General features: G+C 50.6%; 1 protein-coding gene across 4 annotated transcripts in view; it reads left to right on the top strand.

The window, feature by feature from the left end:
* The window catches only part of TBC1D1 (TBC1 domain family member 1), a 204,104-nt gene that overhangs the window by 139,233 nt on the left and 51,565 nt on the right, over window positions 1-13,306 (top strand). For 3 of the 4 annotated variants that reach the window (XM_056125549.1, XM_056125550.1, XM_056125551.1), the window contains 3 exons: window positions 6,287-6,397; window positions 9,201-9,329; window positions 11,619-11,705. In XM_056125549.1, the coding sequence (XP_055981524.1) occupies window positions 6,287-6,397; window positions 9,201-9,329; window positions 11,619-11,705 (327 nt within the window). Of the gene's footprint in view, window positions 1-2,928; window positions 3,027-6,286; window positions 6,398-9,200; window positions 9,330-11,618; window positions 11,706-13,306 lie in introns of those variants that run through there. The other variant, XM_056125552.1, reaches the window with a different exon arrangement.

Below are 13,306 nucleotides of genomic sequence, written 5' to 3'. Positions count from 1 at the left end.
CTCTGTCAGTTCTTTTATGCGTGAGGCTCATCCAAGTGTGTGGAGAGTGCTCTCAGCAAGGCCTTGGCTGGGCCTCGGTGGTCTTCAGCTGTTGGGCCCTGGTGGAGACAGTCAGGCATAGGGTAGGAGACTCTGTCTTGTTCTCTCCCAGGAGCTGAGTGTGATGATCTCTGGATCCTGGCCGTTGTTGGAGGCAGATGCTAGATAATTTATTCTGAATTGCTTGTTATGAATAGTATGAGATGTCTGTAAAGGTCTGTCTCACAGTGATTCAATAAAAAAGTCAAAATAGAAATTGTATGAGATGTGTTGTGGCCGCACGCTCCTGGGATTCTAAAATTTATTTACTTATTTGGGCTGGAGCGATGGCACAGCGGGTAGGGCATTCGCCTTGCACGCGGCCGACCTGGGTTCGATTCCTGTGCCCCTCTCAGATAGCCCGGCAAGCTACCAGAGTATCTCGCCCGCATGGCAGAGCCTGGCAAGCTCCCCGTGGCATATTCGATATGTCAAAAACAGTAACAAGTCTCACAGTGGAGATGTTACTGGGCCCGCTCGAGCAAATCGATGAACAATGGGAGGACAGTGCTACAGTACTACGGTGCTTTATTTAGTTATTTATTTTTGCTTTTTTTGGGGTCACACCCAGTGATGCTCAGGGGTTCCTCCTGGCTTAGCACTCAGGAGGTGCTCCTGGCAGTGCTTGGGGGACCATATGGGACGCCGGGGATTGAACCCGGGTTGGCTGCAATGCAAAGCAAATGCCCTCCCAGCTGTACTATCGCTCCAGCCCCTAATTCTAAAATTTTAAATAATTGGGATCTGGAGACATCTATGCGGCGAGCTGCTTGGTTCCGAGATTCGTCTCTGAGTCTCTGGATCATGGATGTTACCCAGAGGGAGTTCATGTGCGTGATAGCCAGAGCCCAGACAGACAGGGAGATGGGAGGGGCGGCCCATTCCTGGCTCCTTGAGGCCTGGTTTTCAGTCACTGGTCCCGCATACCTGGGTTTTTCAGCGGGTTCATTCTCTTGTGTGGAGGGGCTCTGGATGAGCCTGTGAAGGTCGGCTGTGAGTGTGGTGGCGATTAGATTCTGGAGGTTTGTGGCTGCCGGGGTCCATTTGGAGCAGACGGAGGGACACACCTGCCCCCTCTCCGAGGTAAAAGGTAAAAGGTAAAGGCCCTCCCGTTGATCGTCGATTTGCTCGAGCGGGCCCAGTAACGTCTCCATTGGAGACTTTGTTGTTACTGTGTCTGGCATATCGAATACTCTCGGTAGCTTGCCGGGCTCTCCGAGAGGGGCGGAGGAATCGAACTCGGGTCGGCCATGTTGGCTGCATGCAAGGCAAACGCCTTACCCTCTATGCTATCGCTCCAGCCCCAGTGAAATCAGCCTGGCACAAGGTCCAGTGAGCTGCTCTGCTCCGAGATTCATTTGTGAGTCTCTACTTTTTTTTTTTTTTAAATAAGGCCAGTGAAGCTGTTCCCACACCTGGGGGGACACCAACTGCCTCCTCCTCCAGCTTTAACCTCAGGGTAGGAGTGACTGTCACCTCTGGGCTTGCTTCTCAATACTTCAAGGGAAGTTCTCCCTTGCAAGCGTGTTTTTGGGGTGAAACAGTGCAAGGTTCGAGAAACAGTCAGTACAGAGGTCAAGGCGTTTGCCTTTTGAGAGCAGACCCTTCTTGCCTTCAGCCCCCAAGGCCGGGATGTGGCTTAAGCCACACAAGCTCAAGCATGTGTTCAGAGTGAGAGGAGATAGTCTGTAGTGCAAAGTGTGGGTGTGGCAGGTGGGAGGCCGGACTCTGGCTCACGGAGGGCTTCTCTTTCGTCTGTCCCTGCATGGGAAACTGCCCACATCCTGATGCCCAGGGCTTCAGTCTCTGCAAAGAGAGGCAGAGGAGTTGACCTTTTCATTATTATATATATATTTTTTGCTTGTAGAATTTTTTTTTTTTTTACTTTTTTTGGTCACACCTGGTGATGCACAGGGATTACTCCTGGCTCTGCACTTAGGCATTATCTCTGTCAGTGCTCAGGGGACCATATGGGATGCTGGGAATCGAACCCGGGTTGGCCGTGTACAAGGCAAACACCCTACCTGCTGTGCTATCGCTCCAGCCCCCCCCTCACAAAATTTACATTTTCTTGAGAGAGACACCCCCCCGCCCCCCCCCCCCCCCCCCCCCCCCCCCCGACGAAAAAGATTCAGGAGAGAGAAAACAAAAGGATGGCCCAGATTTCTGGAGCCGGCCCAGAGCCTCTCACCAGCTCTGCAGAGCTTTCCAGTAGTTTCAGCTTTATAGAAAAATCAGGAGCAAAGTAGCTACAATCCTGCCTGCCTGTCCCTCTTCTCTTGGGCATACCAGAGCTGTGGTAGGGAGCTGCAGACCCCGCTGGTGCTGTGCGTTTTTTTTTGGGGGGGGGGGGTCACACCCGGCAATGCACAGGGGTTACTACTGGCTCTGCACTCAGGAATTACTCCTGGCGGTGCTCAGGGCACCATATGGGATGCTGGGAATCGAACCTGGGTCGGCCGCCTGCAATGCAAACGCCCTACCCGCTGTGCTATCGCTCCAGCTCCCCAGTGCTGTGTGTTTTGTGGGCTTGACAGGTCCTGGCAGCCACCTTGCACAGAAGCCTTGTTCTGGTCTGCCCTGCCTCCTCCCTGTCTCGCCATGGGCTGTTTACTGACTGTACTTTTGTCTTCTCAAAAATGCAACAGAATTGCAATTTTACAGTGTGTGACTTTTTCTCTGGGTTGTTTTCCTTTCACAGTGTCCCTGTCTTTTTTTGCGGAGTAGGGGCAGTTTTAGACTGCGCCTGGCTGTTAGCTCAGCAATCACACCTGGTGGTGCTCGGGGGATCACGTAGGGTGCCCAGGATCAAACTAGTGTCGTGTGTGTGCACCAGGGAAGTGCCTTAACCCCCCGTGCTGTCTCTCTGCTCCTCTCCATGCATTCTCATGGCTTGGTGACTTTCTGGTGCCGTACAAACATTCTTGATCTGAGAGTCCCACTTTTGGGTAAGTCAAAGTTCATCCAGGAACTTATTGGAAGGCATCTGGGTTGCTTCGGAGTTGAGGCAGTTAGGAATTAAGCAGTCTCAAGTATTTTTGTGCATGTTGTTATGTAGATATCCACTTAAAATTTTTTTTGTTTTTTGTTTTTGAGCCACACTCAGCAGTGCTCAAGGGGTTACTCCTGGCTCTGTGCTCAGGAATTACTCCTGATGGTGACTGGGGGACCATATGGGGGAATCATATGGGATGCTGGAGATCGAACCTGGGTCAGCTGCATGCAAGGCAAATGGCCTACCTGCTGTACTATTGCTCCGGTTCTATGGTCACCTGCTTCTGACTCAACCTTTGCTGCATTGCATTGGCAGAGCAGGCTGCCAATAAGAAATAGACCACTGGTTCTGCCATACAGTGGAGCTATGCATTTTGGGTGAGTTTTTTGCTCCCTGGACTTTTCCTCCCCCCCACCCCCCCTTAAGACTCTGGGGATAACCAGGCATGGTTGGGATTTGGGGACGTGCAGTGCTGTGCCCATGACTCCTGTATGCCTGTTTAGAGAGCTTATGGGAACGTTCTGTAGCAAGTACACTTGGGTAACTTAGTTTCTCACACCAGTTGCACAAACATGGAACATTTATTTCATGACATGGAAGTTCCTCCTGGCTTAGAATTCAGATCAGAGAAGTTTTTCAGTGAAAACAGCCCCTTAGGGGCTGGAATAGTAGCACAGTAGGTAGGGCCTTTGCCTTGCACGCGACCAATCCAGGTTCGATTCCCAGCATCCCATATGGTCCCCCAGCACCGCCAGGAGTAATTCCTCAGTGCAGAGCCAGGAGCAACTCCTGTGCATCGCCGGGTGTGACCAAAAAAGCAAAAAAAAAAAAAAGAAAAGAAAAGAAAAGAAAGAAAACAGCCAGTTGACAGTGGTTATTCCCTTGAGTCACAGAACAACTTACCTTTTAGAGCAATCTTTTTTTTTTCTTTTCTCATGCTGGAGATTGAATTTAGGGCCTCACATCTTTTTTTTTAGGGCAAGGCTTCTGCTGCAAAGCAGTCTTTGTTTTTAAAGAATAGGAATGTTAGGTGTTAGGAGGTCTGACTCAGCATTAACTTAGCTTCTCACACCAGTTCCCGGAAGGGGTCAGTCTCCCCCTCTGCTCCTCTGCTCCAAAGAGCAGCCTGGAGTTTTGGAGAGTGGTACTATCTAACCGTCAAACAAAACCTGCAGCGCTGGAAGCTGGAGCTTTACCCTACAACAGCCAAACTTACCAATGTGTCTGCCAAGGAGGCTGGCTGGGGGTGGGGGGGGTGGGAGGGGAGTTGGGAGGGACCCTGGGGACACTGGAATGGGGAAGCTGACACTGGTGGTGAGCATTGTATGTCTAAAATTTAACTGTGAATAACTCAATAAACCACAGCCATGACAATTTAAAAAAAAGTTTGGAGTCGGGAAAGAGGGGTTGACATCATCATCACCATCACAGCTTATCTACAGAACAATTCAGATTTTCTTCACATGTGATGCATTTTAGACGACTCAGGCGAGGCATTCTTGTAAAGTCTCGCTCTCCAGACCCGGGAAAGAGGGGCTGCAGGAGGTGTGGGATTTCGTATGGGATCTTTGTTTTTTTTTTTTTTAATTTTTTTTAATTTTATTTATTTATTGAATCACTGTGGGAAAGGTTACAAAGCTTTCAGGTTTATGTCTCAGTCATGCAGATATCAAACACATTTCCCTTTACCAATACTTATTTTTTACCATGAAGAACCCCAATAAAACCCCACCCCCCACCCCTCCCCGTCCCTGTGAGGCAGATGAATTCTAGTTAACACTCTATCTGCTTTCGTATGGGATCTTTGTTTGGACAGACCCTGTGACTCAGAGGAATCCACTTCCTCTGGGTCACAGTTCTCAGCCGTTTGCTTTGTCACTGCTCCTGCCTGAAGAATACAAAGGCGTGGAGAGAATCAAAAAGGAAAAGGAGAAAACTCAAAGCTCGTGCCCGGAAGTGGTGCGCGCAAGTCCACGCCTGCTGCTGCTCGCAGAACGGGCCTGCTGGGTGCCCTGCCTGAGAGCCGAGACCGCGCTGGCTCCACCAGACGGATCCCGAGCTCTGGGGATCCCACCCATGTCGTTCTTTTCTGTGTTGAAGACCATATATTCGATATTTTGACTAAGATGTTCTCTGATATAAAAATACGTATTTTAGGGATAAGGACATTACAGAGGTCAGAAAAAGTCAACCCAGTGTCTCCGTTGTCAGTGCTTGTGTTTTTATTTTCTTATTTATTTATTTTCCTTTTTGGGTCACACCCAATGATGCACAGGGGTTACTCCTGGCTCATGCACTCAGGAATTACTCCTGGCCATGCTCGGGGGACCATATGGGATGCTGGGAATCGAACCCGGGTCAACCGCTTGCAAGGCAAACGCCTTACCTGCTGTGCTGTCACTCCAGCCCCATCGTGCTTGTGTTTTTTAATTTTTTTAATTTAATTTTATTTTTTTTTTGCTTTTTGGGTCACACCCGGCGATGCTCAGGGGTTACTCCTGGCTCATGCACTCAGGAATTGCTACTGGCGGTGCTCAGGGGACCATATGGGGTGCTGGGAATCGAACCTGTGTTGGTTATGTTGGCTGCGTGCAAGGCAAACGCCCTACCTGCTGTGCTATCGCTCCAGCCCCATTGCGCTTGTGTTTTTTAAACGCACGATTTTGACTTGCCCTTCAAGCCATGTTCTCTCAAATACGTACCTTGCTTGTTTGTCTCTATGGGTATAAAAAAAAATTTTTATTTTTCGCTACACCTGCTGTACTCGGAACTTCCTCTTGGCTCAGTGCTCATTGATCACTCCTGGCAGTGCTCGGGAGGGTGCATGGGGTGCCAGGGATGGTCCCCAGATCCACTGTGTGCAAGGCAAATGCCCTGTGTGCTGTACTTTCCCTCGGACCCCAACTCTCTATTTTCATGCTTGCTTATTCCCACTCCGGAGAAGCTTGTGTTCTCCCATGAATGCATATTTCCCCCTTTTTCTCTCACGTTTTTCTAAGCAAGTTTCATTCACTAAAAACGATCTTACTTTAAAAAACAGAAAGGGAATAAAATATAAGATCTCCACTTTTAAGGTCACTGCTGCCCCCTGGTGAGAGAATTGGGCAAAGCACGGGAGGATGGCGCCAAACCTTTATAAAGGATGGTGGGTCAGTTTGCTTGACAATTAGAAAGAAATTTAATGTGATACACCTTTTTTTCTTTTTAAAAAAGAAATTGAGACCAAGAAATGAGCAGCGTGAGAACGAGCTGATTATTTCTTTCCTGAGATGCTTATATGAAGAGAAGCAGAAAGCGCACGTCCACCTGGGGGAAGTGAAGCAGGTAGGTCTCCCTGGACCGGGATGCTCTGTGTGAGGGAAGAGCACAGCGCCCCCCGCCTCCGGATCCTCCGAAGCTCTAAGAGCCAGTTTGCGCCCCGCGTTCCTGTTTGCCGGGCACGTTGGGGGACAATTGGGCACTGCTGACGGTGTGCATGGGGAAGGTACGAGAAGGTTCTGGGCTGGGAGGGAGGGTGGAGGTGGAGCCATTGCTCTGAACAAGCTGGGAAAGCAGGTACCATGGAGGACAGAGGATGGGAATCCGCGTGCCTCCTGCCTCTCTGGGCCGCCCACCTGGGCCTGACCCCGGGCACCAGGTAGGGACTGGAGCATCTTTAGATAGGATGGGGGCATTGGAGCATCTGCCTGGGCTGCTGGGCTTCACTGTGTCACGCTGTCATTGTCATCCCATTGTTCATCAATTTCCTCCAGCAACGTCTCCATTCACCCTAGCCCTGAGATTTTAGCAAGTGCCACATTGGAGGCTCTTTTAGGGTCAGGGGAATGAGACCCATCATTGTTACTGGGTTTTGGCATATCGAAAACGCCATGGGGAGCTGCTTGCTGGGTTCTCCGAGAGCGAGAACCAGACAATAAGAGGTTGTGAGGCTGGGAGCTTGGTTTTATAGTCTCTGGATCTTGGCCGTTGATGGGATTACATGGCACCGGGGGCAGTTGGTGGGTGTAACTGCCTAGCTACTGGAAAATGGGGGATCTGTTTGGAGAAGGCCCAGTCCCGATCCAAGCAGCCTTGGAGATCTCAGCTCCGGGTCTCGCACATTTGGGGTTACTACTGTTAATTTTTTTTTCTTTTTGGGTCACACCTGGCAATGTTCAGGGGTTACTCCTGGCTCTGCACTCAGGAATTACTCCTGGCGGTGCTCGGGGGACCATATGGGATGCTGGGAATCGAACCCGGGTCGGCCGCGTGCAAGGCAAATGCCCTACCCGCTGGACTATTGCTCCGGTCCCACTACTGCTAGTTATTAATTATTCGTTACAATCACAACTGCTGTTGCTTCTACCCTTCCGCTGCCCCCTCCCCCCCACCCCACACCACAAGCTGCAGGTAGCTTTCCCAGGTCTCAGCTCCCCGTAGCCAGTGCCGACCTGCGGGTCTCTCCCAGAAGAACTTCCCAGGCGGTCTGTGTGGTGCACAGACTGTTTTTCTCTGTCTTTAAAAAAAATTATTTTTAATTGTTTTTGTTTGGGGGCCACACTCAGAGATGCTCAGGGGTTACTCCTGGCTCTGTACCCTGGAATCGCTCCTGGCAGTGCTCCAGGGTCCATCTGGCTTACCATGGTTGGTCGAGTGCGAGGCAAGTGCCCAGCCACTGCACTGTGGCTGTGGCCACCCATTTTCCTCTGTCTTTGGACTCTGTCATTCTAAGTTCCTTCATAAGAGTTTCAAAACATACACATTTTGTAATAGTAGAAATTACTTCGATGCCAACAAAACTGGAGACGAATATTATATATATAAAACACATGAATGTATCATATTAAGGTTTTTTTTTTCCTTTTTGGGTCACACCTGGTGATGCACAGGGGTTACTCCTGGCTCATGCACTCAGGAATTACTCCTGGTGGTGCTCAGGGGACCATATGGGATGCTGGGAATCGAACCCGGGTCGGCTGCATGCAAGGCAAACGCTCTACCCGCCGGGCTATTGCTTTAGCCCCTATATTAAGGGTTTTAAGTAGTTTTTGTTTGGTTTGTGGTCATGGCTGTGCCAGGTATGGAACCCAGGGCCTGATCACACTGGGTTTGAGCCCCACTGCTGAACGGCATCTCCCGCCCCTCCATAAAGTGTGTTCAAGAGACTGGAGAGATAGCACAGCGGGTAGGGCCCAGGTGACGTTTTTGAGACTGTTTTTCCTGTTTTCGGTTTCTACTACCGGATTATTCATTCTGATGTTAGGAAGTTACACCTGGCAGTGTTTAGGGCTGTGCAGTGCCAGGGATCTGACCTGAGGCAGACCAGCCCCAGGGGCCTCCCCATGCTCCCTGCCCGTGGTGTTTGCAAGTGTCCAGTTAAGGGCAGGTAAGGGAGAGAGTGTGGCTGCAGAAGACCGTGGAAGGGGCAGTGAAGCAGGAATGGGGGTTGAGGGGGCGGGTGGGAAGCAGATTCTTCAATTGTTGAACTCCTTAGGATTGGCTCTGGGAAACGCTCCCCCCACCCCCCCAAAAGAGTTCATTCTTCCGTTTGGGAGGAATTCCTTGGATTTTCCTATCCTGGTATTTCATAACGAAGCTGCCCCTGTGGCCTCATCCAGTGTCACAGCTTGGCTGTCCACTTGATCTTGAGGCTGGCTTCAGTTGTATGGGAGAGGGTGTTGGGGTATGAGAAAGCCCCTCACACACTGGGCTGTTCTGGTGGTGGAGCCCGCCATGTTCCAGGCTGCTTTGCTCACTGCTGGGGTTTTTGGCCCATCTCCTTTTCTCTATCCGGAGCCGGCAAAGCCACTCACTGGGCAAAGTTTTTTTCCTAGACTTGCAGCTGTGACACCCAGGAGAAGGCGCATGAGGCATGGACAGAAACTGAAATGTTACCTCTGAGAAGGACTTCATTCTGGAAGGAAGGGAGGGAGGGAGGGAGGGAGGGAGGGAGGAAGGAAGGAAGGAAGGAAGGAAGGAAGGAAGGAAGGAAGGAAGGAAGGAGAGAAGGAAGGAAGGAGGGAAGGAAGGAAGGAAGGAAGGAAGGAAGGAAGGAGAGAAGGAAGGAAGGAAGGAGAGAAGGAAGGAAGGAAGGAAGGAAGGACATTTAGGGAGGAAGGAGTCAATGACCCATTCCCTGGCATTTCAGGCTTCCCGGATGGTCATGGAGAATGCAGGCAATGAACTGCCCTTGAGCGCCCCACGATTCAGGCTGGACATGCTGAAGAACAAAGCGAAGAGATCCTTAACAGAGTCTTTAGAAAGCATTCTGTCCCGGGTAAGTGCTCACTTGCGCCACACTTAAGTTACACCACCTTGTTTGTTTGTTTGTTTGGGGTCCACACCTAGAGAGTCTCAGGGCTAATGTCTGGCTCTGCACTCAGGGATCACTCCTGGTGTTACTCGGGACCATATGGGATGCCAGAGATTGAACCCAGGTTGACTGCATGCCCGGCAATACCTACCCACTGTATTATCGCTCCCGTTCAGGTTCACTGTATCACTGCTGACCTGTTGTCCCATTGTTCATTGATTTACTCAAGCAGGCGCCAGTAATCTCTCATTCGTCCCAGCCCTGAGATTTTAGCAGCCTCTCCTCACTCGTCTTTCCCAACACTGCCATATTGGAGGCTCTTTCAGGGTCAGGGGAATGAGACCCGTTATTGTTACTGTTTTTGGCATATCGAATACGCTGTGGGGAGCTTGCCAGGCTCTGCTGACTGTCCAAGTTACATCACCTTTAAGGGAACACTAGATGTGGGGCTGGAGAGACAGTTCAGGGTTTGAGATACTGCTTGCCTTGCATATGGTCGAGCACCGGTGTGGTACAATCTCCCCGCTCCCCCCAAAGATAAAGCAAATATAAGATTTGATAGTTTGCTTCTTATCCCATTGATACTCACCGCAAAGTGTACAGGCTTTTTACTGAATTCTTAGCTTTAGAACTGTATTTTAAAATCGTATTTTACCTTTTTTCCTCTTTTCTTTTTGAGATTCTCTCCAGTGGTTCTCAGGAGATCCCAGGGACTAATTCCAGTGGTTTTTGGCCAGCTGGGTTGGACAGCTGAATGCTGGGACCCAGAGGATGGGTGCTGCTCAGCCCTGTGTTGCCGGCTACCACCGGGTCAGCACCCAGCAAAGCTTCGGGCCTCCAGGGTCCCATCCAGAGGAGCTCGGGGCTTCCTTGGGGGTCTCCCCAGCAATGCTCAGGGTTGCTGAGGGGACTGTGTGTCAAGTCAGGGCGGCTTTCTCTTTTTTTAATTGAATTTTATAAGGTTGTTCACAATAATTCATTATATTTAATATTGGAACATCAATCCCACCACCGTTAACACCTTCCCACCACTGTATTTTGAATGTTTTCACCCTGAACCCCAAACCGTGCCCCAAAGCAGAACTGAAATAATTTTTTTTGTATTGCTTGTTATGAATAATCGGCTAAAAATGATCCAAAAAAGTTTTCTTAGAAGAAAGTGTGTGAAGATTGTTGTATTTCACCGTGGAGCCATTAAGCCCTCATATAAGAGATTACTAACATGTTGTTAAAGGTTGACCCTTGTGTGCTTATAGATATATATTTTTTCTCATAAGATTGGCTCCCCTCTACTTTAAACCCCATCAAATGTCGCGTGCTGCTCTTGGTACGTCAGTGGCATAGAGTACAAGATGTCATTCCAGGAATGCTAAAATTTAAAATATGGTTATACAGCAGATTGACTCATGGATGAGGCTCATCTGAGCCTGTGGAGAATGACCGTTAGCATGGCGGTGATTTGAGTTGTGGAGGGTTTCGGATGTCGGGGCTCTGTTGGGGTGGGCAGAGGAACTCACAATCCCCTCCACCCCCCCATTGCCTTGGATGGGACAGCCTGGCACAGGGTCTGGAGGCATCTTTCTGGCGTTCTATGTTGCTCCCTTCCGAGAGCTTTATTTCTGAGTCTCCTCTGCTCTATTTTCTTGCATGAATTGTACTTTAATTCCTTTTCTTTCTGTATTTGGGTTTTTTTTTTTTTTCGGCCGTACTTGGCAATTCTCAGAGGTTACTCCTTGTCTTGGTGCTTGAGGATCACCCTGGTAGTGCTCAGGGTCCATGCAGTGGCTAGGGTGGAACCCAGGCCTGTACATGCAGAGCATGAACATCAGTCCGTGGACCGGTCTCCCTGGCCTGCGAACTGTACTTTAAATGCAGTTGTCAGCTGGTGGGCCCCGTGTAGCAGCACTGCGGCCATAAAACAGGCACCTTACCATCAGAAAAATCAAGAACCAAAACTAAATGAAAAAAACACACCTTTTTTTTTTCTTTTTTGGGTCACACCTAGTGATGCTCAGGGGTTACTCCTGGCTCTGCACTCAGGAATTACTCCTGGCAGTGCTCGGGAGACCATATGGCATGCCGGGGATCAAACCTGGGTCGGCCCCATGCAAGGCAAATGCCCTCCCCGCTGTACTGTGGCTCCAGTTGCCTCCCCTAAAGAATTTTTTCTGAGCTCATCAGGGAAGACCCGGCTCTCTGCCCTCACCACTACAGATGCTCTGGGCCCTGACCCGCTGTCTTTCCCGTCCGCAGGGCAACAAAGGAAGAGGCCCCCAGGAGCCCGTGGCCAGCCGGGATCCCGATGGCTCCCCGTTCAGCGCATCCAGCAGTACCAGCAGGGTAAGCCGCTTTCTCTCCCGGGGCCATGGAGGGGACAGGGGACACACAGCTCGTGCCTGCAGTCGTGTGTACTGCCAGGCGCTGTGTCTGACTCAAGAGGACCAGGACGGGAGCAGGACAGGCCGGGCCTCCGTCACAGAAGCACAGGTGCTGCCACTGGAGTTATATCCCCCTCTCTTCCTCTGCTCCCTGCTCTGAGGAGAAAGGCAGCTGCCCTACCCAGGAACAGCGACCCGCCCTGCAGGGCTGCTGTCACTGCCCTCGGCGCCCAGCAGATGCACGGAGCACCCAGAAAGTGTTCACTCCTGCGGGCCCAGTGTCTCACGGCGCACAGACCGCTCTCCGTTCGCTTGCTGGTCCTTGAAATGTATCCGTCAGATGAATCTCCGATACCCTTTCTAGATGAGGTGCAGGAGGAAGTTAAATTGATTTACCCTAAATCACACAATAAATGTTGAGGGGAAGATGTTCCACGTATCCAGAGTACAGGATACAGTTAGGGTTTTTTGTTTGTTTTTTTGCTTTTTGGGTCACATCCAGCAATGCTCAGGGGCTATTCCTGGCTTTGCACTCAGGAATTACTCCTGGCGGTGCTCGGGAGAGCATATGGGATGCTGGGAATCAAACACAGGTCAGCCGCATGCAAGGCAAACACCCTACCCTCTATGCTATTGCTCCAGCCCTGGGGTGGGGGGGGTTGTTTTGTTTTTCTTTACTGTTAAGGAGACCACACCTGGTGGGGCTGGGGTCTGCTGGGGAACGAACCCAGGGTTTTTCCGCAGGCGAGGGGTATGTGCTAGCTCGGGAGCGGTACTCTGGGCCTAGGATATATCTGACCTCAAGATCCCAACTTCCGGCCAGGGCAGAAGCACATGCGTGGCACATGGAGGCCCAGAGTCAGTCCCTGGCACTGCCTGTACCCATGAACACCACCTCTGGGGTCAACCTGCTGGACCCAAGTATCGTCAGGAAAGGCCTGGGTCCCCCGCCTCAGCATTGCTTGGGGAACCCCCTCCTTTTTCCTCCTCCCCCAACTTCTCCTCAAGTAAATTAAGTTCAATCTCAACATTGGATCAGATTCAAAGAGAGCCTGAGCATGTGGCTATACCATGTTCAACGCTCTTGGTTGAGACAGGGAACTTGATTTTTTTAATTTAGTTTTTGAAAGAAAAACATTTTTTTTTTTTAGCCTTTTGGGTCACACCCGGCAATGTACAGGGGTTACTCCTAACTCTGCTCTCAGGAATTCCTCCTGGAGGTGCTTGGGGGACGATATCGGATGCTGGGGATTGAATCTGGGTCGGCTGCGTGCAAGGCAAATGCCCTACCCGCTGTACTATCCCTTCATCCCCAAAGTAAAAATATTTTATTTGGAGGCTTTGAGGAAGGGAAGGAGAGAGAGAAACTGAGAGAGAATAATGCTCTCAAGAGAGAACACGGGCTTCTCCAAAGGTGGAGCGAGCCCCTACTTTCACCCCAGCATTAGATATTAATGCACATCTCAAGAGGGGAGATGCGGGTTCCATATGTGCTGGGCCACGTGGGCACAAGCAGCACATGGGCTCAGGCAGCATATGCACGCCCTCCCGTGGCTCTAGGGG

Source organism: Sorex fumeus, unplaced genomic scaffold (genome assembly GCF_029834395.1).
Source record: "Sorex fumeus unplaced genomic scaffold, SorFum_2.1 ptg000055l, whole genome shotgun sequence".
Classification (NCBI taxonomy): domain Eukaryota; kingdom Metazoa; phylum Chordata; class Mammalia; order Eulipotyphla; family Soricidae; genus Sorex; species Sorex fumeus.
Note: the sequence above shows the minus strand (reverse complement) of the source record. Positions and strands in the feature narration are given on the sequence as shown.